General features: G+C 45.7%; 1 protein-coding gene across 3 annotated transcripts in view; it reads left to right on the top strand.

Annotated features, from left to right (window-relative positions):
• The window catches only part of NFASC (neurofascin), a 295,966-nt gene that overhangs the window by 235,486 nt on the left and 34,190 nt on the right, over positions 1–26,290 (top strand). Inside the window, exons 6-18 of one of the 3 annotated variants that reach the window (XM_006834091.1) lie at positions 209–259; positions 8,531–8,642; positions 9,213–9,397; positions 10,832–10,963; positions 14,411–14,554; positions 15,103–15,214; positions 15,740–15,906; positions 16,377–16,524; positions 17,777–17,901; positions 19,004–19,048; positions 20,480–20,581; positions 20,807–21,004; positions 21,940–22,010. In XM_006834091.1, the coding sequence (XP_006834154.1) occupies positions 209–259; positions 8,531–8,642; positions 9,213–9,397; positions 10,832–10,963; positions 14,411–14,554; positions 15,103–15,214; positions 15,740–15,906; positions 16,377–16,524; positions 17,777–17,901; positions 19,004–19,048; positions 20,480–20,581; positions 20,807–21,004; positions 21,940–22,010 (1,592 nt within the window). Of the gene's footprint in view, positions 1–208; positions 260–8,530; positions 8,643–9,212; positions 9,398–10,831; positions 10,964–14,410; positions 14,555–15,102; positions 15,215–15,739; positions 15,907–16,376; positions 16,525–17,776; positions 18,101–19,003; positions 19,049–20,479; positions 20,582–20,806; positions 21,005–21,939; positions 22,011–26,290 lie in introns of those variants that run through there. The other 2 variants (XM_006834090.1, XM_006834092.1) reach the window with 2 other exon arrangements.

Here is a 26,290-nt window from a genome sequence, read left to right as displayed (position 1 = left end):
GGGAGTGGGGATGCTGTTTTGTGTTGCTTATTCTTTGCCAAGCAAATTTCTTTTCCAAAAATGCCATGTCTTTCCTTTGCAAAAGACCACTGGTGCTCACCTCAGTTGTTTTTTGTGGCTTTGCATTTCTGTTTTTTTCTTGCCCTATTTATGCCTCTGTGACTTCTCCGTGGCCTCCTGTTTGCTTACCCTCTTTTGTTTATTGCAGACCACCCCTATAATGACTCGTCCTTAAGAAACCACCCTGACATGTACAGTGGTGAGTTGCAGCGGTAACCCTGGGAGTAACCTTGCCTGTCCTAACCCCAGTTTGCCTAACCTAACTGATACATGGTATTAACACCTGCTGCTGGGCAGGCCTGAAAGCTGGAACCTCCAGCAGGCTGCCCACTGGGAGGAAGATGGTCAGTTTGGGAGATTGAGAGTGCTCAAATTGGAGATGTAGCCCTCTCATGTGCAAATCTCTAATTGCTGTATTCTGGACAAGTTGTTCAAAACAGGGTAGGGCTTTAAGAAAGCTTTTTGGAAACTTTAGTAGAAATTGGATTCCTTGGATGGTATGAGCAGTTTACACTCAACTACTGACCCAAAGGTTAGCGATTAGAGTCTACCCAGAGGCACCTCAGAAGAATGGTTTGGTGGTCTACTTCCAAAAGAGATGAGCCATTCAAAATACTCTGAAGCACAGTTCTACGTGAACACACATGGGGTTGCCATGAGTTGGAGCTGGATGGTAGCTAGAGTAAAATTTAGGAGTAAGTGGAGGTTACTCTTGTTTTCAAGATAGAGACTATCTGAGGATAGCCAGGAAGGAACAGAAGACATCTGGTTCGGCAGTAGTTTAAATAGCACAGAAAACTTTGTAGTGTATGTTGACTTAGCTTTTAGGTTGTCTGGATGTGAATGACCTGCTTTATAGACTAGCCTTAGGTATTGGGGTACTACCTGTAGTGGTTACGAATCAGACAGCAAACCTTAAGGTCAGTAGTTCAAAACTACCAGATGTTCTGTGGTAGAAAGATGAGCCTCGGAAACCCTGTACAGGGTCGCTATGAGTCAGAACCGACTCCGCGGCACATAAGCACCAAACGTGCACAGTAGCTCTCCTGTCTCTTTAAATCTGTCTGAGAAATATGAGTAAGAGTTGATTTTCCAGGTAAATATAAGTGACATTGGACCATCCATTCTAATTCTTCACCCCTCCTACTCTGTCCTCTGGTAGTGTGTGCAGACCCAGTGTCACCATCCACATGCTTCAAATTGTGGGGTAACTACAATGACGCCATATTCCTCCTTTGTCACTCAGTCTGATGAACAAGGCAATTTCCACACCTGAGTTTCTCCCAACCATGGCTCAAGAATTTCTGGTTTTCCTTGAACAGCCAGAGGAATCTTCATTTGCTAGCTCAAGCAAAGCAGCTGGCCCCCATCATCAATTATGCCTCAGAAGCTGAGGCTGCAGGTCCCCAGGGGGCTCATTGTGGGCTCACATAGACAGAAAGTGTCTGGACCACACTATGTAATATAAACAATGATTGGTGTCTGGAGTTGGGATGGAAGGAGGGAGCATGAACTAGGGAGAAAGACAAAGGCTCTAACTTGGCACCAAGCAGCAGGGCAGCCACACTGAGATTTTGCCAATGAGATTTACTGCCTGAGGAAGCAGGGGGCTTTGGTTGGATTCAGGGCAGTGTTTGTTTTAAAATAATGGGGCCAAACCACCATCGTGTCAAGAGCCCGAAAGCCCTGATGTGAACTGTGCTTTTCTTTTCTAAATCAAACTCCTTATAATCTATAATGGGAAGTAAACTAAAAGCCATAGTATATCAGAGCCAGAGGACCCCTTAGAGATCATCTGGTCCACCTTCCTCCTTTATATAAAATAAACCATTCAGGGAGCATGCACACAGATGTGCTTTGTCAATGGAAAAAGTAAGAGTGATTTCCACCAGTTCTTTATGTAACCAGTTTATCAGTTAGATCTGATGACTAAAGAGTGGGAGTTTGAGATAGGAGTACCCCCCGGGACTATGAAACCAAGCGAAGCAAGCACACCCAGCCTCATATGGACCAGGTTGACCCACGTGTGATTAAAGCTGGAGAGGATAGAAAGTGAGACCCATGTTGAGCAAAAGACAGTTTGACACTTCTAAAAAGAAATAGCAAGTAAAAGGAAGGATGGGGGGTCGTCCTTTGAATGGTCAGACACTTCCTGTCTGCAGAGACCTAGACAGAGAGACACAGTGCCATGAAAAGTACCCAGTGCCTCTCTCTGTTTGTCTGTGAAGTATGGCATGTCTAACATGTAGCAGTAGGGCCATCCTCTAATTACTCCTACAGTGGGCTGGTATCCTCTGAACACTCACCAGATGCTGCCTGGCCTTTACATGGCAGGGGGTAATGAGATTGTAATCCCACCCAGGCAAGGAGACATGGTTGTTAAGAGTGTGCACTCTGAGGCAGACTGACTTGAGTTAAACCCAGGCTCCTCGGCAAAATCCACTGAGTGACCTGGGCAAGTCACTTCATTTCTCAGTACTTTGATTTCCTCATTTACCAACATGGTAATGTTATCTGACTCATAGGATTGTTGCAAAGGTTAAAGAGGATAATGTATATGTGTTTCTTAGTGTGCTGTAGGACACAAAGTTGCTTAATACATGTTGCTCATCATTGATACTAACATGGATAGTTTGTGTGGACAGTATCTTGTACCTTTTGTTCTGTGCTTCTAAATTTAAGAGAAACTTGAAGCCAAGAAAAGAAAGACAATCATAGTTATCAGGGAAAGTACTATGGAGGGAGAAATTTTAGGGCAGGCTAAAGGAACAAGGTGTGGTACTGTGGGTTAATGTACTGGACTGCAAAGTCAGTTTGAACTGCAAAATTGGTGGTTCAAGCTCACCAACAGCTCCTTGGAAACCCTATACGGGGTCTCTATGGCTCAGAACCAGCTCGACGGCACTTAACAACAACAAAGGAGCTCTGGTAGCATAGTGGTTACAGGTCAGACTGCTAACCTCAAGGTCAGTAGTGCAAAACTACCAGCCATTCCATGGGAGAAAGATGAGACTTTCTGCTTCTGTAAAGATTTATAGCCTCAGAAATGCGATGCAGGGATGTTATGAATCAAAACCAACTCCATGGCACACCACCACAACCACCAAAGGAACAAAGGAGTCCTATTGTGATACTGTGGGATAATGCACTGGACTGCAAGGTCGGTTTGAACCACAAGGTTGGTCATTCAAATTCACCAGCTGCTCCTCGGAAACCGTATTCAGGGTTCCTATGAGCCAGAACCAACTCAACAGAACTTAACAACAAAACAACAGAGGAAGAGAAGCTGTCCACATCCTCAGCTGTGTGGAGAATTGGGTCAGGATAAAAGCATGAGGAATTTGGAGTTAGACCTGAAAAAATTTCCTGGCCGTGAAAGGTGCCAAATGCTAATAGACAAAGAGTCTCTTCTTCTGAGTTTGTTTGATCAGCCTGCCCTTGAACCAGAGAGATGGATGGGATGCCACAAATCCAGCCTCCTGAGTCTCTGGTTCTCAGTTCTGAGAATCAAAGCAGCAAAGGTGGTCTGGATCCAGGATCCAGCTGCCCTTAATTGTAGTGGTCCTTGGATCTATATATAGCATTTATTGGCTCTGTTCTCCTGTTCGCTTGCGACACTTGACAGAGTGGAGCAGCTAAAATTATCAGCAAATGTCCCTGTCACAAGAGACAATCGAGAGGTATTATTCACCAAACATTCAAAGCCAACGTGGTTGAGGAAGTGTCATCTCCTGGTCCCCTTGTGCTATTACCGATCAGATTCTTCTGGAAGCTTTTGAGCCCACGGATGAACCACAGCTTGTGAGAACAGAAGACTGTTGCGGGGACTGGAATCAAGTGGATCTACATGGAAAGCTCCTCCATCCACACAACCATGACCTTTAGCATCTGGATTCTGAGTTTTATTAGAACAAGAAGAACATCAGGTTGGATGGGCTTTCCAGAAATTCCTGCCTCCATGATGAAAGAAGGGGGTCTTTTGACACCCAGAAAAACTCTGTCATCTTCCACCATTTAGAGCTTAATCTAGTCATCACCTTTAGCTCAGAGCTTCTTTCTGAGTCTACTCCCCCAGGGAAAGGAATCTTGTACCCTCCCTTGGTAAGTAGCTCCACACACCCCAACAGGATCCCTTCCCCATCATACATTTTCATGATGCAGCCAGCCCCATGTCTTCATAACCTCCTCTTCAGGTCCAGCCTTCTCAAACCTTCATGGCTCCATGTGTTGCCCTAACTCCTCCTCAGGCACTTCATGCCCCTAAGAATCTAGTCAGGCTGCTTCTTAATTCCCTCCTTTACTTGTAGTTCACCCAGCTTGGGCCCGAGTCCACTTACCAGCCACTGAGGAGAGATGGAATCTTAGCAGAGACAGTGAGAATAGGAAACGGGACGAGTTTCACCAACAGAGCTCACTAAGACAAAAATAGCCTTCTCCTTTACCTCTTTTGCCCTTGCATTTTGGTTTTCTTTGATTTGCATGGTAAAGCTATTACTGAAGCTGATTGTCCAAAGGAGGGGCAAGTAGGGTATCTATTATTTCTCTTCAGTGACCCATTCAGTCCCACATAATTCCAAGACTTGCACCTTTAATGATAAAACATATGTAAGCCACTTACCACCCCTCCAGGGCGAGCTGTTCCTCTACCACATTGACCTGTGGCCCAACAGTGATGCCAGAGTCCCTTGTTAGTGTTATTAATATAAAGGCAGAAAGGAGGTATCATGACAAAGATGAAGGGACACTGATAGTCACTCATGGCTGTTTCTTAACGCTCTTGACAGCTGGTTAAGACATAACTTTATAACCTTCCTCTGACCAGGCCACAATAGATGGGCTTGAAAGAATGGGATTAAAATGTGGGTCAGAATCCCTTAAAAAAACAAAAGACTACTAGACTGGTTAAGACTGGAAGAGTCCCCAAGATTACTGCCCTGTTATATATGACAGGGCTTCAGAAAGTTCGTGGGAGATTGGAATGAAACGATAATAGATTTTTCCCATGAACATATTGAAGCTCTGTTATACTCTTTAAACCTTGAACTGAAACTAGCCCCTGAGGTCACCTTTTATTGAAATGACACATTGACTCACAAAATAAAAATTCCCACCCATGAGTACTGTGCTCCTTAAAAAAAATCACCTGTATGAGTTCAAAAGGTCAGTAATTGCTTTTAAAACAAAGATGTGAATGTAAGGGAGCTAGGGAAACTAGACTGAAGGAAACAGAACAACCAGAAAGGAAACACTAAGACTGTTCACACATTGTGAAGAAGGTAGCCTATGGCACTGTACAGTTTGAATAGAAATTGTTGAAGAGGAACCTAAAGTGCTGTGTAAAACTTCACCAAAAACACAATGAAATTTCTTTATAAAAAACACATTAACTTGCTTCTGAGGCCAGAGTCCTCCATGGTTTGTGAGTGGGGCACCTGCTTTAGAACCCTCAGGATTAACTCATTTAGTCAGCCATCAAGTGAGCACCCAGCCTTAAGTTGAAAATCTCAAGTTACCAGGAGTTCTCTGCCCCCCAAAGTAGCTGATTCCATCTTTAGACAGATGGATAATCTGGAGTAGATATAAGAGCACATGCTTTGGAACTAAATGGTACAGGATCCCAAACAGAAATAACTTGTGGATAAGTCCGTTGACTTAGCTGAGCCTTATTTTTGTCTTCTGAAAATAGAGGAATAGCACCCGTCAGGTTTGTGATAAGGATTAAATATGATGCAGTCAGAGCTGTTAACACCCAGTTGGGCCCATAATGAATACTCAACAAATGGTGGGCCTTATTACTACCTCCGATGTTTAGAATACCTCTTCCTTTTTTTTTTTTTAAGGTGTCCTGGTAGTATACTGAGTTAAGTGCTGGGTTGTTAACTGAAAAGTCAGCAGTTCAGCTAACTGAAAACCCACCAGCCAATCTATAGGAGAAAGATGTGGCAATCTGCTTCCATAAACGTTTGTGTTAAGTGCTGTTGAGTTGGTTCCAACTCAGTGATGGGTTTCCAAGGCTGTAGGTCTTTGTGGGAGCGGAAAGCCTAATCTTTCTCCCACAAAGCACCCGGTGGGCTTGAACCACAGACCTTGTGGTTCGCAGTCCAGTGCTTATCCTATAGAAGCACTGTGCTCCTTAAAGACGATAGCCTTGGAAATCCTACGGGACAGCCCTATTCTGCCCTATAGGGTGGCTATGAGTCGGAATCAACTCCAGGGATTGGTCCCTTTTTATGAGTTTTGCCTGGTTTCCAGTATGTCTTCTCCTGTGGGATAATCCTATGGTTGCTAACACACATCATACAAGTGAAATATTGCTGTGACCTTTTTCAAGCTTATCAAGGCACCTTCAGCAGGACTTTGTGCTAAATTTTCCTCCTTCCCATCCGTAATGCTTTGCTGACCATATGTGCTTGTGGTACTGCATGCCATGGTGTGAATTAAATGTCCACAGGGTCACATCGGTTTCTACACAGCTTGTCCCTGCATGGAAAGAGTATGCCAACTGCACTAGGACCTCTTCCACGTGATCCTAGGGTTCCCAGCTTTGGACAGACTCATCAGCCTGACTCAGGAGCTTCCTACCCTGAAATCCCCTTTTCTTCATGTTGCCCTTGACTGTGTACTGTCTTGACTGTTGGGGTAACTCCGTGGTGATGGGTGAGATGATGCTGCTCTCAGGTGTCAGGTGTCCTTGGTACTGAAGACAGGATGCTACAAAAGCTCTAGATATAGTTGGTAACCGATTAACCATATAATGAACTAACCCTTCAGAAGCCTCTGTTGTATATGTGTGTACTGAGGGGAAAGCTAGGACATCTGCAGAGGAGAGACAACGTGGGGTAAACTGATGCCTTTTTTAGGTCCTCTCTTTTCCTTTTATTTGTTCACCCTGCAAACATTCGTTCATCACCTGCCATGTACCTTGTATGGTGCCAGTAGCCCCTTTACCTCTGAAGTAGAAAAACGCATGTCGTTCAGCATTTCTTTCCCTGAAAAAGAATTGCACAGAAGCTAACTCTTTGAGATACAGTACCCCAATAGCAAATAGAGGAGAAGTTGAGAGCCCAAAGGACTGGAGCCCTGCTGTTCCAGCCAGCCGCTAGCTCACTCAACAAGCACCTTTGGTTTTTTAATTGAAAACACTCATGATGACATGGGCGGAGAGTTGCCACTGCCTCTTGGTGGTCATTCCACCAGCACCAATTCCATCCCTGGAGAAATGCCTTTGTTCTCACTCCCTCCAGGCTTCTCTGAGAATACACCACCACCACCACCACCACCACTCCTAACAGCTCTGCCTCCCATCCATCTCTCACTTCTCCAGCGGAGTCAAAACCCCACTAAACCCAAGGGCAAGCTCAGGATGGTTTTTGTTTTTTTTAATCTTTTTTATTTTTAACTCTTGTTTACAACCCATACACCTTTGGGCCATAAGGCGCCTCCACTAGTTTCTCCCTTGCGCTGGGGTTCCCCATGAAAACTCCTTGTTCTTCTCCTTTTCCTTTTACTTGCCCGCACATCTATTTCCACAGAACTTTGCAAAGAGCTCTGGGAGACAGGTGAGGCTTAAGCAATTGGGATCCACTTTCATGACCCCTTCAACAGGGAGTTAACGCACCGCCCTGACAATGCCAGTCTCTGGGAGCCTCCTGGCTTTTCATGCTGCATTCATTTCATTGAATCCAGATTGGGGACTTGTAAGCAGCCTAGTTGAATTGTAAATCACCTCTTTCATCTTGGCTGTCATTCTTCCTCTCACTTTCCACTCTCAGAATCTCACATCCAATTAACACCCTCCTCCCCAGCCCCCTTCCAAAGTCATTAGTGAGGAGGCAGAGTGGTCTTGGCCCCAGAGTGATTTCCTGTCATCTCTGCTCATTAATTCTCTCTATGTCTTTGCTAAACCATTAATAACCCTCCTCGCATCTCTGACTGTTCATCTGGGTCTTTGTGGCTTCATCCCAGCTCCTTCTCTCCAGGGTCCCAAAAAGCAGGCTGTCTGTCCTGTGGTCCCATGCCTTCTCTTTCTTCCACATCCCTGTCTGGGGGAGGAGGGGAGGAGGCAGAAGGACTGCTGCGGAGATGGCCTGTACTGGGGCCCCCCACATTGGCCTCCCAGATGTTCAGGGAGTGGACCCCTTACTACTCAGATACCCCTTCCCCAGCTGGTAGGACAGAGAGGTTTGCTATACTCGAGGGAAGCTGGGCTCCTCTTGGCAGATTCTTTGGGAACATAGAGCTCACATGCTGGTTGGGCCCAGGAGCCCTGAGCTTCCTAACACCTCTCTTAATGATGCCCATACCAGCTGGGGAGGGGGGTGGGGGTTTCAAGTGGGTGGGCCCAGGGCTGAGGGCCTCTGAGAACACTCAAGGGGCATGATGACATTTCTCTCCAGCCTGACAGTTTTAGCTTCGCTGGGTCAGCCCTCTCTGGGGAGGAGACTGAGGTGCTTGTTCTGTCGTCTTTCAGCCCGAGGAGTTGCAGAAAGAACACCCAGCTTCATGTATCCCCAGGGCACTGTGAGCAGTCAGATGGTGCTTCGTGGCATGGACCTTCTGCTGGAGTGCATTGCTTCCGGGGTGTATGTACAGGCTGCCCCCTCTCCTTGGGCCACTCTCTAGGACACTAGGGTGGGGGCTGTCTGCCACATTTTTTTGCCACATTTAGGGGCCATACCAGTAGTGAAGACACCCTGAGTGGTGTAGCTAGAGGTGGGCGGTTCAAACCCATCCAGAGGCACCTCAGAAGTCAGCTTTGTGATCTGCTTACGTAAGGTCATAGCCTTGAAAACCCTATGGAGCAGTTGTACTCTGCACACATAGGATCACCAAGGGTCTGAACCAGCTAACAGCCACAAACAACAATCAGTACAGCCCTGGTGGATTAGAGCATCTCCCTTACATTCTTGCCATCTCCTGTTTTGCCCAATGATGTGTTAGAAATCTTGTATGTGTATGAGAATGCTGTGTGACCCCAGGCTCCCTGTGGTCCTCAATCCCCTTCTGTGTAGCAAAGATCAGCTGTTGGAGTGCAGGAATTCTCCTGGGCCCAAGTATACTTTGAGAGACTGGGCATTCCAGACTCCAAGGAAGCATTAACAGGGCCACACTTAGTGATAAGTCTTTTGTTGCTTGCTTTATCTCCCTCCTAGCCCAACACCAGACATCGCATGGTATAAGAAAGGTGGGGACCTCCCATCGCACAAGGCCAAGTTTGAGAACTTTAACAAGGCTCTGCGCATTACCAATGTCTCCGAGGAGGACTCTGGGGAGTATTTCTGCCTGGCCTCCAACAAGATGGGCAGCATCCGGCACACGATCTCGGTGAGAGTAAAGGGTACGTTGTGTGTATTTCTCATTATGATTATTTTGCCACCCACCAAATTCTGTGACCACCTCTTCCTTCTTAGGATGACTGGACACTGGCATAAGTGGGGAACCTGCCAACACACTAGTTAGTAGCAACCATGACCTTCCTCAGATGGTGTCACAGTTGTGTGTGAGAGAGAGAAAGACTGAAGGGAAGAAGGAAGGGAGGACTAAGGGCAGGAGATCCACCCCAGTCACTGACCAATTTTCCTTTGTGCCCGGGTGAATTTCCTCCTGTGGCCATTTAGATCTCCTTTGTTTCTTTCATTGTGAATTCCCATTCATAGTGTGTCGTCCTAGCCCTGTACTATGTTTGTGTGTTTGATGCTCTGTTCCTCTTTAGAGAGTGGGGACATTATATTTTTTTAATGACTTCCTCCTGCAAATACAAAGATGCCTGGCCAGCTGTCCCAGGCAATAGATGTCTCACCTTTATGGGAGCACAAGTCACTTCTCAACCTGGGACGGCATGGATGACTGAAATGGTGAAGTCCAAAACCACAGAAGGAGCATTTTTTGAGCATCCAGCCAGTTGATCTCATGACTTTGGTTTCAGCACCACTCTTAAACCAGCTGGTCCTTCACCCTTGATTTGGAGTATGGAGTTCTATGAGAATCTGATCCAAAGGTCAAGGATCTCAGAACAGTGCACTTGCCCATTGTTGTTGTTGTTGTTGTTAAGTGCCTTCGAGTCGGTTCCAACCCATAGCGACCCTGTACAGGGTTTCCGAGGGTGTAAATCTTTACAGGAGTGGAAAGCCTCATCTTTCTCCCACGGAGTGGCTGGTAGTTTCGAACCGCTGACCTTAAGGTTCGCAGCCCGATTCATAACCACTACGCTACAAGAGCACTTGCCCATACATTCACAAAATTTTGCAAACAATTGACGGGGGTGGCCAGCCAGCATTCAGTCAAAAAGATGATCTGTTGTTGCCGAGCAACAGAATCTAGGGGATTCCTGGGAAATCCAGGGGGCCCAACAAAGTGCCCACCTTACCACCAGCCATGGAAGTGGTTTGAAACCTCCATGCACATTAGCCACACTTATGCACCTTTAAATCATCAGCCACCCAGGCCTTCCCTGGAGAATCCAGATTAAGAAGGCTAAGACTGGGCTCTAGTGTCTGCATTTTTTAAAAAGCTCTGCAGGGGATTCTAATGAACAGCCTGAGTTTGGAGCAAATGCCCTGTGAACTTGAAGTAGCCACATCATCAACTGTGCTGTCACACTGACCCAGTACAGACTGGACCAAGGGGTCGGTGAGGATGAGCCTATGGGACAGGTGGCGATCTCCTGGTGCTGGGACCTGGGGCTCCTGCCTTACTAGAGGAGCCCGTTGGGTTTCGTCTACCTGCTCATTGCCATCTAACTCCCCTGCCTGTACCTGTCCTTGACTTGTAGCTGCTCCTTACTGGCTGGATGAACCCAAGAACCTCATTCTGGCTCCTGGTGAGGATGGGAGGCTTGTGTGTCGAGCCAATGGGAATCCCAAGCCCACTGTCCAGTGGATGGTGAATGGGGAACCTTTGCAATGTAAGTACTGAGCTGTTATCCCACCAACCTCTTGCTCATCAAAAACACCAGACTCCCACCACTGTGAGCCAGCCCGGGTTTTACCAAAGGTGGAGGGAAAGAGTAGCTCAGAGCAGCCCATCTCTTAGGATTTCTGAAGACACAGGAGACCATCCTCTTGCTGAGAGAGAGCCACTCTTGTTTCGGGGTTTCTGCTTTCTTAGGGTTTTTTTTATTTTTTATTAAATCTCTGTTTTCTGCTCATTCACTTCTGGGGTTCTGGCCAAACTGCAGATTCAGTTTAGGGCTCTGAGTGATGACTGGGGCTTTTAAAAGGTAGAGGAAAGGTCAGTACCCCATTGCCATTGGTTACCCAAGTTCCACTGTGCTGAGGACAAAATAAGAGGCAGAGTTTTGCAACAATATGAAAGATTGTGGTTAGGTATGAGGAAGAACTTTCCCATGAGAGCAGAGATGTAATAGTGCAGTTATTGAGTGTGTACAGACTTTGGGAAGATTCAGTCCTGCCTATATGGGTGGGATAGGTGACCCCCCAAGGCCAGAGGTCTTAGCCATATGTTCACATCATATTCCCTCCAGTTTCCTTTACTTTTGAACATGTCTGGCCATTGTAATTAGTCATATTGATTAAATGGGACAAAAAGCAGATGAAGAGAACACAGAATCTAACTCAAGAACAGCAACCGATAGAAGCAGGTAGAGTGATAGAGAGGTAGAGAAACAAACAGAGCCAAGGGTGAGACTGAAGACATTCACTGTGTGAATTGTACTAGGTGCTGTATCATACTATCTCTTTCATCTCAGTTGCTTATAAGGAAGAAGCAAGGCTCTTATGGGACAGTGAATTGCCCAAGAATATACAGCTGCTAAATGGTGAAGCTGTGGGTTGTGTAGAATTTCACAGCCCTGTAGTTTCTAGTATTAAACATTCAGTTTCCTCAGGAAATATTGCCCTCCTGGATACATGCCGAAGGAGCCTTGGTAGCATGGTGGTTAAGCAGTCATCTGCTAACAGATGGTTCGAACCACAAGTAGCTCCGTAGGAGGCAAGATGTGGCAGTCAGTTTCTGTAAAAATTTACAGCCTTGGGAACCCTATGGGGTAGTTCTCCTCTGCACTGTAGGGTCGCTGTGAGTCAGAATCAACAGGATGGCAGTGGGTTTGGTTGGTGTTTGGGATCTTTACAGATCCATGCAGAGATGTGGACACTTCTGCCTTTGATGGGTCTCCCATCCTAATAGCACTCTGAGGATAGAGCAGGCAGAAAGCTCCAAATGCTACATCAACATTAAGGTAATTCAGATTTCAACTCACTTGTCACCTTCCCCAAGGAGCACTTAATGGAAGTGAGAGGGAAGAAGGTTGGTTCCATGATAAGTGCAGGACAAGGAAATGTTGAAATTGCTGGCATTGCCTTTCTCTGTGCCTTTTTGCTGAGCAGAGACTCTAGGAAGGATGATAAGGATGCTGACTTCATCTTCATTTACCTTCTGCTGATTCCCCAGTTCTGGGCTCAGAACTGCTATCAGTAGAGTGGTGCCCAGGAGGCCAGACTCCCGGGTTCTGCTTCTCCTGAATTGCCTGTAGGTCTGAGTGATCCTGGATGAGTTAGTGGGCTCCACAAACTACAACTTCCATTCCTACTTCAGCATTTCACAGAGCAAAGTCACCTTCTAACGGTTAAAAACAGTACAAGTTCAGTTCTTTACAATTCTAGAAAACTTATTTCTGTAGCTCATTATCGTTCTCTTAAGATAGTTCTCCTAAGAGCCGGGGAAAATGGGAGTGATTTTCCCCATGTTACAGATGAAGGAAATGAGGCCCAGAGGGATTTATTGATTTGCCCCAGTCCCGTCTATACCTCAATCTCACTTCTCCTTGTCCTAGGCCAGCAGTAAGGAGAGAACGGTGAGAGGAAGTCGTTGTCTCACTAACTAGCATATACTTCTTGGGAAGACCAGGGTAACTTTGGCTAATAAAAGGATTCTTTCCATTTTCAACAGGAGTTGCCTTATGGGTTTTACTTTGGGGATGTTTGGAGAATGCACAGAAGATGGGAAGGTGGCAGGTCTCTTCCATTTGTATATCACTCTTTTTCAAAACATTTCAGTGTATGTACATTGAATTAAAATAATAATAGCAGTTATTATTGTAATGCATGTTATTATTATGTTCTGAGCTCTTTGCTAATCACTTTTTACATGTACAAAATCTCATATCATCCTCATAAAAACCCCATGAGGTAACATATTATCCTGACTCTATCTATGCACATAAGGAAACTGAAGCTTAGAGAGATTACATAGTGCTAATAAGTGAATGGGGGCAGACTCATTGACAACCTGCGATATGCAGATGATACAATCTTGCTTGCTGGAAGCAAAAAGGACTTTAAATACTTATGACAACCAGAGACCACAGCCTTTAGTGTGGATTGCACCTCAATGTAAAGAAAGCAAAAATCATCACAACTAGACCAGTAACATCATGGTAATGGAGACAAGATTGAAGCTATCAAAGGTATCATTTTACTTTGTTACATAATCAACATATTGTAACTAAGAAAGTAAACAACATATTGCACTAGGAAAATTTGCTGCACAAGACCTCTTTCAAGTGTTTAAGAGCACAGATAGTGGTTTAAGGACTAAGGTATGCCTGATCCAAGCCATGGTATTTTCATTTGCCTCGTATGCTTGTGAAGTTGGACAATGAATAAGGAAGACCTTAGAAGAACTGATGCATTTGTTTTATGGTGTCGGGGAAGAATATTAAAAGTTCCATAGACTGCCAAAAGAACAAACAAAACTCTGTTGGAAGAAGTGCAGCCAGAATGTGCTTAGAAGTTAGAATGGCCAGACTTTGTCTCTCATACTTTGGACATGTTATCAGAAGGGACAAAATCCCTAGAGAAGGACATTATGCTTGGTATAATGGAGGGTCATCGAAAAAGAAGCAGACACCATCCTCCACAATGAGATGGATTGACATAGTGGCAAAAGCATTGGGCTCAAACATAACAATTGTGAGGATTGTGCAGGACCAGGCAGTGTTTCATTCTGTTGTGCATAGGATCGCTGTGAGTCAGAACTGACTCGATGGCACTTAACAACAAAAGTAAAGAGATATTGTTAAAATTTAAGCTCCTTTCTGTTTTCAAATATGTATTCTCTCAGCACCCCAGCCCAACTGTTACATAGATCAAGCTGTAAGTCTGGTTCCATTGGAGAGATGGAGAAATAGACTCTGAAAGGTGGGCAATAGGCCTCAAGGGCACACAGTTAGGAAGTGGTGGAGCTAGAAGCCAGGTCTTCCGGGAACCACCCTCCTACTTCAGTAGTTCCTTCACAGCACCCTGATCATACCAAGGAGCTTGGTCAGTGTCCCAAATGCTCTTCACTCTGTCCTCCCCGTTTCTCACGAGGAGCATCTCATCTCTATCTGTAGCTGCACCACCCAACCCCAACCGTGAGGTGGCTGGGGATACCATCATCTTCCGTGACACCCAGATCAGCAGCAGGGCTGTGTACCAGTGCAACACCTCCAATGAGCATGGCTACCTACTGGCCAATGCCTTTGTCAGTGTGCTTGGTGAGTATACCTCCATGGGCTTAGTTCTATCCTGGGACCCACTTTGTTCTTTGGGAGATTAGCCAGGCTAGGTAGAGACAACGGAGTGGTGGGATGGAGGTAGCATGGAGACTTGAAGATGAGCCTTGTGGGAGGACTTAAAATTCAAAGAGCTGTATGTATAGAGTCCATCTTTGTCTCCCCGCTTTCCTGATGAGAGGAAATGGATGAGTCTTCTCTCTGGTTGAGTGTCCCTGGATCTCAGGATAGTAAGTGGTTCTGAGTTATATTTGCTGCATTCATTCAGTAGGGAGAGGATGATGGGAATGGGTAGTTAGGAGATGTCTTAGTGGAGGGGCAAGTGCAGAACCTATTGCATACTTTGGGGAAACTCTTTGTAAAAGCTTTGTAGGGTAGGTTGAAGGCAGAGGGATAAATTTGCTCACCTAATCCTGAGAGGGTTCTCAAAGGAGCAAGTGTGTAGGGGAAGGTATCTTGGTGCCTGTATGTGCAGATAAAACTGAGAGGGAAGAAATGGAGGCTCAAGATTGGTTCTCTGGGAATTTCAGATGTGCCGCCTCGGATGCTGTCACCCCGGAACCAACTCATTAGGGTGATTCTTTACAACCGGACACGACTGGACTGCCCATTCTTTGGGTCCCCCATTCCCACACTCCGATGGTAAGTTCCAGAAACCAGGCTCTCTCCAGCAAGGGGTATTTGTCTCATCCTTCTTATGCCTTTACTGACTCATAATATTTGTCAAGACCCAGGAACTGGGTGGCATGTACAGTTAAGCACTCAACTACCGACTGAAAAGTTGACAATTCATACACACCCGGAGGTGCCTTGGAAGAATGACCTAGTGACCTACTTTCAAAAGATCCAGCCGTGAAAACTTAAATGGAGTGCTGTTTTACTTGGCATCACACGGGGTTGCCATGAGTCAGAGTTGACTTGACAGCAACTCATTTGATTTAGGGGGAGGGGGTCTTTCAAGGGTCTAAGCTGGAAGGACCTTGGCAGATCCTTTGGGTCAACCCCTCATTGTACAGAGGAGGAAACTGAGGCTCAGAGAGGGACAGTGACGGCCAGAGTCACCCAGTGGTTGGCGGCAGGAGGCTCTGTCATGAGGTGGCCACGCTCGCTCCCCCGGGCTGGTCCTTTCTCATTATTATGCTCTGTGTCTCACTGCTCTGTTGTGAGGTTTAAGAATGGGCAGGGGAGCAACTTGGATGGTGGCAGCTACCATGTCTATGAGAATGGCAGTCTGGAAATTAAGATGATCCGCAAAGAGGACCAAGGCATCTATACCTGTGTTGCCACCAACATCCTGGGCAAAGCTGAAAACCAGGTCCGCCTGGAGGTCAAAGGTAAGGGGCCCTGTTCTCAGGTAGAAGTGTGGTGTGGGCTAAGAATACCGTCTCCTTGAAACCATCCACATGCCACAGACATCAGAAAATCTTCCACCTCTCATGTTTAATCCTGTGCATCTGCATACCTCCCCAAGGCTCCCAGCTGACCTGGGGCTGGAAACACCAAATCATTTTCTAATCAGCCTGGTCAATATGGAATACGAAGGGAAACCTGCTACCCATCCCAAATCCCCATTGCCACCCAAGAAGATACAGCTTAGAGTCGGGAGCCAGGCAGATAGGACGTCTGGATGATTTATATTTGAAATACCCACACCAGGACTCCCTTCCATTCGTATGACTGATACTGTTCCTGCCACCTTCCATGGTTGGCCCCAGGCTTCCAGGGTATGGATGTCACACTGTGGGACCACATGGGATGGTGAACAGAGAATGAGTCAGTGAAGGGACCTTGAACCTCCCCTTAGACCCCACTAGGATCTACCGGATGCCTGAGGATCAGGTGGTCAAGAGGGGTACCACAGTGCAGCTGGAATGTCGAGTGAAGCACGACCCGTCCCTGAAACTCACTGTCTATTGGCTGAAGGACGACGAGCCACTCTATGTTGGAAACAGGTTTCCGTTCTTCTCTTTTCCTTCTCCCTTTCTCTTGATCCCCTCTTGGTCCACACTGCATCCTAAAGTTAGCTTCCCAACCTTGCATCCATGCCTGCAGTTCTCCCCTTAGCCAGTAGAGGGCAGGGCTGCCCAGAACCATCTCTGCGTGCTGGCCTCTCAAAATTGTTATAGGTGGTGATGCTTCCCACCTCTGGTTGCTCTCTGAAATCACCTAGGGAGCTTTTAAACATACCCATGCCTGTCCCTCTTCTAAGGAGCCCTGGTGTCACAGTGGGTTAAGTGCTGGCTTTGAATCCACCAGCTGCTTCATGGGAGAAACATGAGGCAGTCTGCTCCTGTAAAGATTACTGTTTAGTGCCATAAAGTCGGTTCTGACTCACAGCGACCCTGTATAGGATTTCCGAGGAGAAACTGGTGGGTTTGAACCACTAACCTTGCAGTTAACAGTCCAGTGCTTATCCTACAGTGCCACATGACGACTCAGGAATCCTGTGAGGCAGTTTGTTCTGTCCTCTAGGGTCGCTAAGGGTTGGAATTGCCTTGACAGCAGTGGTTTAGTTTGGTTTGGCCCCCTTGCTCCTCCTCCTCATTCATATCTCATTAGTGTTGGGGTAGAGCCCAGGTACTAGGTTCCCCCCGGGTATTTGTGATGGGCAGTCAGGGTTGAGAGCCTCTGATCTACTCTTGGCTGTACCCACTTCCTCCTCAGGGACAGGTTGGGCAGAGTCACCAGCTGCATGCAGTGACCATGCTGACTGTTTGCAGGGGCTGTGCCCTGGGGTTGGGAGCAGGCATGCTGGTCCTCCACTGGTGCCCACAGCTTTGTAGTCCCTCCCTGCTCTGATGCCTTCCACCCTCTGTGGGGACAGTCCAGAAACACCCAGACACACAACTGGACTGGAGACAGCTGGAAATGGGGGCAGAGGAGGAGACCGTTCGACTTGTGAGGGAGCAGAAGGGACAATGGTACCCTACTTTGGGAGGGGTGCACAGCATAAGAAAGGCACTGAGATACAGTGCAGAGTCTGAGGGCAGTGGACCGAGTTCTGGACCACTTTATCCCCAACCCACTTTCTTCCCCCTTCATGAAACACCTCAAGTGCTCAAGGTGACGGTGAAGTCCTTGGCCTCTCCGAGCACTGAATGGTTCTCATGTCCCGGCTTAGCCTTCCACCCCTTCCCCACATGTCACCACCAACCCTTTCCCACATGTCACCACTGACCCCACCCCACACTGGTGCCTTTGCAGGATGAAGAAAGAAGACGACTCCCTGACAATCTTTGGTGTGGCAGAGCGAGACCAGGGCAGCTACACATGTGTTGCCAGCACTGAGCTGGACCAGGACCTAGCCAAGGCCTACCTCACCGTGCTAGGTAACTGCCGCTGTGCCGACCGGCACTGACCTCCCTCCCGTGGCCCACCCTAAAGCCAGAGAACAGAGGGTCTGGATGGTTCCAAGGACCATCCTGTGGTCAGCAGGCCCATGTGAAATGGTGAGCGCTTGCCCTTTGATCTAAGGGTCAGGGGGCTGCCTCTTTCAGAACAAACTCCTCAGGACAGGTTTCCTCCTAAATTGGATAATGTTATTATTGTTGTTGCTGTAGTTAAGTGTCACCCAGTCTCTTCTGACTCATAAAGACCCTGTTTAGGGTTTCCGAGGAGCAACTGGTGGGTTTGAACCACCGCCATTGCGGTTCAAACCAACCTTGTGGGTCAGTGCTTATTTCCAAATCCTCAGCTGAAAAGTACCTGATTAATAGAGAGAAGGTGGGGAGGGATTTCTTGTTGTGATCATTTCCTTTACAACTAACGCAGTAGCACTAAGTCCATTAAAACTGTTCCTAATTAAAGCAAAACTGAGTTTATACGTGTCCTTCCATTGTCCTTCCAACCTCTGCTAGCCCAGCTCCCTCTCCCACCTGCCCCTGGCTTGTGATGGGAAGTCACACTGTGCTGTATGTTCAGCAAGTTCACCCCTATCTTTTCTCACCCCGGTATCCAGGCCTGGTGGTAAATACCAGGAGGTTTCAAAAAGTTCGTGAAAAAATTGAATTAAAAGAGAATGAAATTCTTCCACGAACTTTTTGAAGCCTCCTTGTACTAAATCATCACCAGCTAAGAGGAAGGTAACCCTGCTTTCCAAGGAAGCAGTTCTGCAGCTGTCTCCTCCTCCCTCGATCTTCTCCCTGGGCACCTGCTTCCCTGGTATTGATCCTCTCAGCCCATAGCAGTGAGCCCAGAGACTAAAGTTGGCATGGAAAGAAAACAGACTCTGCTGCCAATTATGGCAAAAAACACAAGATGACATCTATGAGGGATGGGGGGAACTCTCCCTGGGAGGAGGGTAAAGCCATACATGGAACCCCTCTGCCCAGGGGCAGTTGTTGAAACTTCGGCTATCTAGTCCCATTCTCACAGAACACCTGTAACCCTGGATACCCGCTAACCTGGTTATAACCTGTCTTACCTTTGCAGCTGATCAGACCACTCCAACTAACCGTTTGGCTGCTCTACCCAAAGGTAATTGGTACTAATCACAGACCGACCCGAAAGGGTGCTGTCTAGGAGGGAGGTGTTGAAGGCAAGGATGTGCCTTGTAGTTTCCTCTGTGACACTCCCTTCCCCCTGCTGCTCACACCTCACACCGTTGGCCAAGTTTGACCTTCTTCAAGTATCCCAGGTTCACCCCTTTGACCCCTAACCCATCTCTACTCTGGGTCTTGCTCCTTTGCAGGGAACATTGAATTGTCTTCTGTTGAGCTCAGAAGCCCTTGTTTGCCATCTCACCTGCATCTCTTAGCTTTGCCCACGCTCACCACGCCCTTGGGGTAACCCTGTTTTCTTCCCCCATCTGATCTTGGAAGTGTTTAAGGTCTAGTCAGGAAAGCCCACTTAAACTTTGAGTTTTCAGTAGATCCATCTCTTTGTAGCCTCCTCACATCTATATGACTATACACCTGTTTCCTACCTACACGCACACATAAACGAGGGCTTGTGAGACCGCCTTCCAAGCCTTTCCATTAACCCGCCGGATTATGAAAATCACTGGTTCTGGGAGGCAGAATGAGGAAAAGTTCTTGTCTCTCCCACCACTTAGTAGATGAATGGCCTTATCCCCAGGGCAAGATGGCATTTATACTTGTTAAAGAAATTCCAGCCAAGACTGGGGTCCCTAAAAGGTGCCACCCCTCTTTTTGGAAGTCATGGGAGCTCCTCTATCTTGCTGCCCATCACTGGACTTCTAGGCTAAACCTCATTTGCCTCCCTGGCCTCGCTCCTCTTTCTGTCCCCTACCCCCACCTCCCTAATCTGTTGTCCCCTCACTCCGCATTCCAAACACCTTCCTGGGCTCCTGCCCCTCCGAACCTCAGCACAGGAAACTGAGAGAGTATTTCACAGTCCTCACCAGCATCCTAAATGTTGTCATCATGGGTCTAATAAAGAGGGAAGCTTTTTTTTTTTTAAATGTTATATTATGAATTATATAATAGTTTGCATGAGAGAACTTTAGTTTTACATTCATTGTATCGTATATAGTTTCATTGCCATGGTTCCAATCTCCACCATGCATCATCAACTGACCAAAGGGTATACCCTATAAACCCACCCCCTACATTCCCCTCCCCTCCTCCCCCCCCAGTCTTCAGCACACAGTCCCTCTCCCTCTCTGGATCCAAAGAGAGGGGAGCTTTTTCTTAATGTTGGCACTCGAAAAAATATTTACAGTAATGGGGTAGGTCGTTCCTAATTCTTTCTGTTCCCCACATGATCTTTTCTAATGCCTTCCTCCATAGTCTTTGATGTTCTTTTGGGAGGGGGCTGGAATTGATTCTTTCTTGGCCCCTGAGGGAAGGGATATTCCCTGGGCTGACCCTAAGCCTGTCAGGGACCTGCCTGCTTGGGCCAGGCTCTGACTCCGGAATACTGCGTGATAAGTTCTTCTGCTGCCAGGACGGCCAGACCGACCCCGGGACCTGGAGCTCACTGACTTGGCTGAGAGGAGCGTGAGGTTGACCTGGATCCCGGGGGATGATAACAACAGCCCCATCACAGGTCAGTTCAGGGGCCATGCATTCCAAGTCTAGAAGAGAGGAATGTTAGCAGCCTCAAAGCATAAGGCTTCCCACTTGATATGTGCCCTGGGCTATTTGCAGAATGCATGCAGACCTCAGTTTCCCTTCTGTGTCTTGGGAAGCTGACTGAGTTTACTGGGAACTGAGGAGGAAGAACACAGCTAACTCATTTCCTGAGACAGCTCCATTTTCCTTAACCACTCAGACTATGTCATCCAGTTTGAAGAGGACCAGTTCCAACCAGGGGTCTGGCATGACCATTCCAAATTCCCAGGCAGTGTTAACTCAGCTGTCCTCCAGCTGTCCCCATATGTCAACTATCAGTTCCGGGTCATTGCTGTCAATGAGGTTGGGAGCAGCCACCCCAGTCTCCCCTCCGAGCGCTACCGAACCAGTGGAACATGTGAGTACTTGATGCTAACAGAGAAGGCTCTAGAACCAGGCACCCTGGGTTCCCATTGAGTTCTCCCAGCTCCCAGTCTTTGGGCAAGTGATTTACCGTCTCCAAGTCTTGTCCTCATCTATGTAGAAGATAAGGAAATCTGTATCATGGGGCTGTTGTGAGGATTACATGTGACAATGTATCAGCACTCTGTGCATTTTCATTGCCATTATTGTTATTATGAATATTATGACTAAGAATTCCTGATGATCTGCTTTCAAAGGGAGGGTGATGGCAAAGATTGATAGCAGAAGTATATAATCTAGTGTTGTATCAGATTCTCATTCCTAACATGTGTGGGTCATTTTTGGAATTTTGAACTCACACCTGCTCATAGAAGACAAAGAAACCCCCATTGTTGAATGGCAGGTTGAAGCAGACCAATATCAGACCTATAGAGTGCTTAATCCGTGAAGTCAGTAAACCACACTGTGTTGATGGTATTAATGTCTCAGTGTGAATGCCTTATAATAAATGCTATCTGAAATCAGTCCTTCTTTAGAGGATTTATTAGACAGGAAGGCCCGCAATGCACATGAGAAAAAGACAAAGCAAACTCAGTTCCATACGGGATTGTTGTAGGTGCCCTCAAGACAACTGCTACTCATAGCAGACCCATGTGACAGAGGAGAACTGCCCCCATGGGGTTTCTAGGCTGTCATCTTTATAGGAGCAAATCACTAGATCTTTCTCCTGAAGATCTGCTATGTGGGTTCGAACTGTCACCTTAACCATGGGCCATCAGGGCTCCTCACATATGGGATAGAGGGAACAGATAGGTTCTGATCAAAGACAGCGTAGAGAAGGGGTCTGTCAGTGGAGAGGACAGGTTGCTTACCATGCCCTGGTGAGGCACAAATTGGACTTGAACTGTTGTGTCCATTATTGGGTTCCAGCCCCTGAGTCCAATCCCACGGACGTGAAGGGAGAGGGGACCAGGAAGAACAACATGGAGATCACGTGGACGGTAAGATTCGCTCCCAGTAACACCACCCCCCACCCCCATGGCTCCTGCTCACCTGGTGGTGTGTACCTGAGGGCTCTTCCCCTTAATATCCCTGAGACCCCAGCAACCACAGTGTGGTTTCAGCTACCTGGTTGGTTTTGGTGGCCACCTTTTTCCAAGAAACCTCACTCTTCTCTGAGGTGAGCATCCAGAAGCCAATCAGGAGAAAAGTCTAAGAACCAGAGGAAAGACAAAGCAGGGTGACCAAGGAACATAGACTGCCAGTCTGACACCAGTCATGGAGAATGCCTGCAAAATAGATACACTTCTTTGGGGATCCTTTCTTTGAGGTTGTTGAGGTGAAGGAAAGCCTGAGATGTTCTGGGTGAGGGAATGAGTTAGATGGCTTGAAAGACTGTCTTTGGTTCAAGATTACAAAATCCCATCAGCATGTTGGCTCACTTGCTCCATCTTCCAAAGCAGAATTAAGATATGTGGTTATACCAGGGAAAGTGAAAAAAATTATTGCTACAAAATCATAGAAACCTTTATTAAACAAAAATATCAAAATAGGAAGCTCTTGTTTCTTGAAATATTCTCCATGTACATCTATACATCTGAAGGTGCCGTTTCCATCTCTCTAACCCTTCCCTGAAGAAGTCTGCACTCTTCAATTTATACCATATCAACACAGCTGTTTTGGCATCCTGAAAAGACTCAAATCATGTTAAATTTCAATGTCCTTTACTTTAGGGAACAAAAAGAGGTCTGAAGGGACAAGATCAGGGTTGAAGGATGGATGGGGCAAGGTTTCCCAACAAACTTCCCCTAGGAGCAGGTGCAGTGGCGTGATGGAAAAATTTCCTTGGTGCAACTTTTCTGTTTTCTTAAAACTTCTTCCTAATAAGCCCCTGTGGTCATCCTGTATCCTTCAAAAAAATATATAAAGGTTTTCCCTTAGGAATCCAAAACCACAGGTATCATAACCTTCTGAGCATCTTGAGTTAAATTGGCTCAGCAGATCCCCTCAGATAACACTGCTTTTATTGGCCTCTTTTTTTTTTTTTTTTTTTAAGGCTCTAGGCGTCCTGGTGTGGCACTGAAGATTAGCACTAGACTGCTAAGCCAAAGGTTGGCTGTCCAAACCCACCAGCCACTCCTCAGAAACCCTATATACAGTGTTGCTATGAGTTGAAACTGACGTGACAGCACTTAACAACAATAACAATGAGACTTAAGACAAATGTATTGCTGAGAAAACTTGTCAGCAGCCATTCATTAATAACAGAGATATATTTAAATACATTTTGTTTGGAATAAATTTGTGCATATATGAACTGGACCACAGTTGTTGTTGTTAGGTGCCATCAAGTCAGTACTGACTCATAATGACCCTGTACGTAGTAGAATGAAATACGGCTCGATCCTGGGCCAGCATCACAATTGTTGCTACACATGAGTCCATTGCTGCTGCCACTGTGCCAATCCATTTCACTGGGGGTCTTCCTCTTTTTCTCTGATCTGCTACTCACTTTACCAAACGTGACATCCTTCTCCAGAGACTGGTCCCTTCTGACAATATGTCTGAAGTATGAAAGACAAAATCTGGCCATCCTGGCTTCCAAGGAGCATTCTGGCTGTACTTCTTCCAACACATACTGGTTTGCTTTTTTGGCAATTCATGGTACTTTCAGTATTCTCCTCCAATTGTTATTGTTGTCAGGTGCCATTGAGCCACTACTGACTCATAGCGACCTTATGCACAGCAGAACGAAACACTGCCCGAACCTGTGACAACCTCACTATTGTTGCCACACTTGAGCCCATTGATGCTGCCTCTTTGCCAGTCTCCTCCAATAGCATAACTCAAATGCATCAGTTCTTCTACGATCTTACTTATTCACTGTCCAACTTTCACATGCGTATAAGGTTATTGAAAATACCATGGCTTGGGTTAGATGCACCTTACTCATCAAACTGACATCCTCATATCTTTGCTTTTCAACACTTTAAAAAGGTCTTGTCCAACAGATTTGCCTAATGTAACACATCATTTGATTTTTTGACTGCTGCTTCCATGAGTGTTGATGGTTGATTCAAGCAAAATGAAGTCTTTGACAACTTCAATCTTTTCTCCATTCATATGGATGTTGTTTTTTGGTCCAGTGGTGAGGGCTTGTTTTCTTTACATTGAGGTGCAACCCATACTGAAAGCTGTGGTCTTTGATCTTCATCAAAGAAGTATTTTAAGTCTTCTTCACGTTCAGCAAGCAAGGTTGTATCATCTGTTTATCACAGGTTAATGAATCGTCCTCCAATCTGGATGCCATATTTTCCCTCATATAATCCATCTTCTCTGATTATTTGCTCAGCATACAGATTGAATAAGTAGGGTGAAAGAATACAACCCTGGCACATATCTTTCCTAATTTTATGCCATTCAGTGTTTCCTTGTTCTGTTCGAACAGCTGCCTCTTGATCTATATACCAGTTCCTCATCAGCACAATTAAGTGTTCCATATTACTCATTCTTTGCATTGTTGTCCATAGCTTGTCATAATCCACACAATCAAAAGCCTTTGCTTAGTCAATAAAGCACAGGTAAGCATCATCTTTCTGTTATTCTCTGCTTTTTAGCCAAGATCTATCTGACATCAGCAATAATATCTCTCATTCCACATCCTCTTCTAAATCTGGCTTGAAGCTCTGGAAGTTCCCTGTCAGTGTATGCTTGCAGCCGTTTTTGTATTACCTTTAGTAAAACTTTACTCGCATGGGATAATCAATGATATTGTCTGATAATTTCTGCATTTCGTTGGTTCAAATCTCTTTGGAAATGGGCATAAATACAGATCTCTTCCATTCAATCACCAGGTAGCTGTCTTCCAAATTTCTTGGCATAGATGAGTACATGCCTCCAGTGCTGCATCAATTTGTTGAAAGATTTCAACTTGTATTTCATCTATTCCCAGTGCCTTGTTCTTTGCCAATGCCCGCAGTGCACCTTGGACTTCTTCCTTCAGTATTATTGACTCTTGATCATATGCTACCTTTTGAAATGGTTGAACATCGACCATTTCTTTTTGGTACAGTGATTCTGTATTCCTTCCAGCTTCTTTTGATAATTTTTTGCATCACTCAATATTTTGCCCATAGAACCCTTCAATAATGAAAGTCAAGGCTTGACTTTTTTTCTTCAGTTCCCTCAGCTTGAGAAATGCTAAGTTTGCTCTTCCCTTTTGGTTTTCTAATACCAGGTCTTTGCACATACTGTTATAATATTTTACTTTGTCTTCTCTAGCTGACCTTTGAAATTTTCTTTTCAGCTCTTAAACCTCCTCACTTTTTCCATTTGCTGGAGGGCAAGTTTCAGAGTGTCTTATGACATCCGTTTTGGCTTTTCCTTCTTTCTTGTCTTCTTAATGACTTTTTGCTTCCTTCCTGTATGATGTTCTTGATATCATCCCACAACTCTTCTGGTATTTGGTCTTTAATGTCTAATGCATCAAATTTGTTCGTCAGATAATCTGTAAATTCAGAGGGGATATATTCAAGGTAATATTTTGATTCTTGTGGACTTGTTTGAATTTTCTTCAGCTGTAGCCTGAATTAGCATGTGAACTGTTCCACAGTCTGCCCCTGCCTTGTTTTGATTGATGGTATGGAGCTTTTCTGTCTCTTTCCACAGATGTAGTCAGTTTGATTTCTGTGTATTCCATCCAGTGAGGTCCATGTGTATAGTTGTCTTTTATGTTGTTTAAAAAAGTATTTGCCATGAAGTAGTCATTGGTCTTGCAGAATTCTATCATGTGATCTCCAGCATTGTTTCTATCACCAAGACCTTATTTTCCAACTACTAATCCTTCTTCTTTGTTTCCAACCTTTGCATTCCAATCACCAGTAATTAATCAATACATCTTGATGCATGTTTGATAAATTTCAGATTGAAGAAGCTGATAGAATTCTTCAATTTCATCCTCACTGGCTTTAGTGATTGGTGCATAAATTGAAATAATAGTGTTATTGACTGGTCTTCCTTGTAGGTAGATGAATGTTATCCTATCACAGACGATGTTGTACTTCAAGACAGATCTTGATATGTTCTTTTTGATGATGAATGCTACACTACTCTGCTTCAATTTATCATTCCTGGCATAGTAAACCATTGATTGTCAGATTCAAAATGGCCAATAATACTCCATTTTAGCTCACTTAATGCCTAAGATATCAATGTTTATGCATTCCATTTCATTTTTTGACAATTTCCAGTTTTCCTAGATTCTTATTTCGTACATTCCATG

The sequence above is a fragment of the Chrysochloris asiatica genome, unplaced genomic scaffold (assembly GCF_000296735.1).
Source record: "Chrysochloris asiatica unplaced genomic scaffold, ChrAsi1.0 scaffold00009, whole genome shotgun sequence".
NCBI lineage: Eukaryota > Metazoa > Chordata > Mammalia > Afrosoricida > Chrysochloridae > Chrysochloris > Chrysochloris asiatica.
The sequence above is the reverse complement of the archived record's forward strand: the minus strand, read 5'-3'. Positions and strand labels throughout refer to the sequence as shown.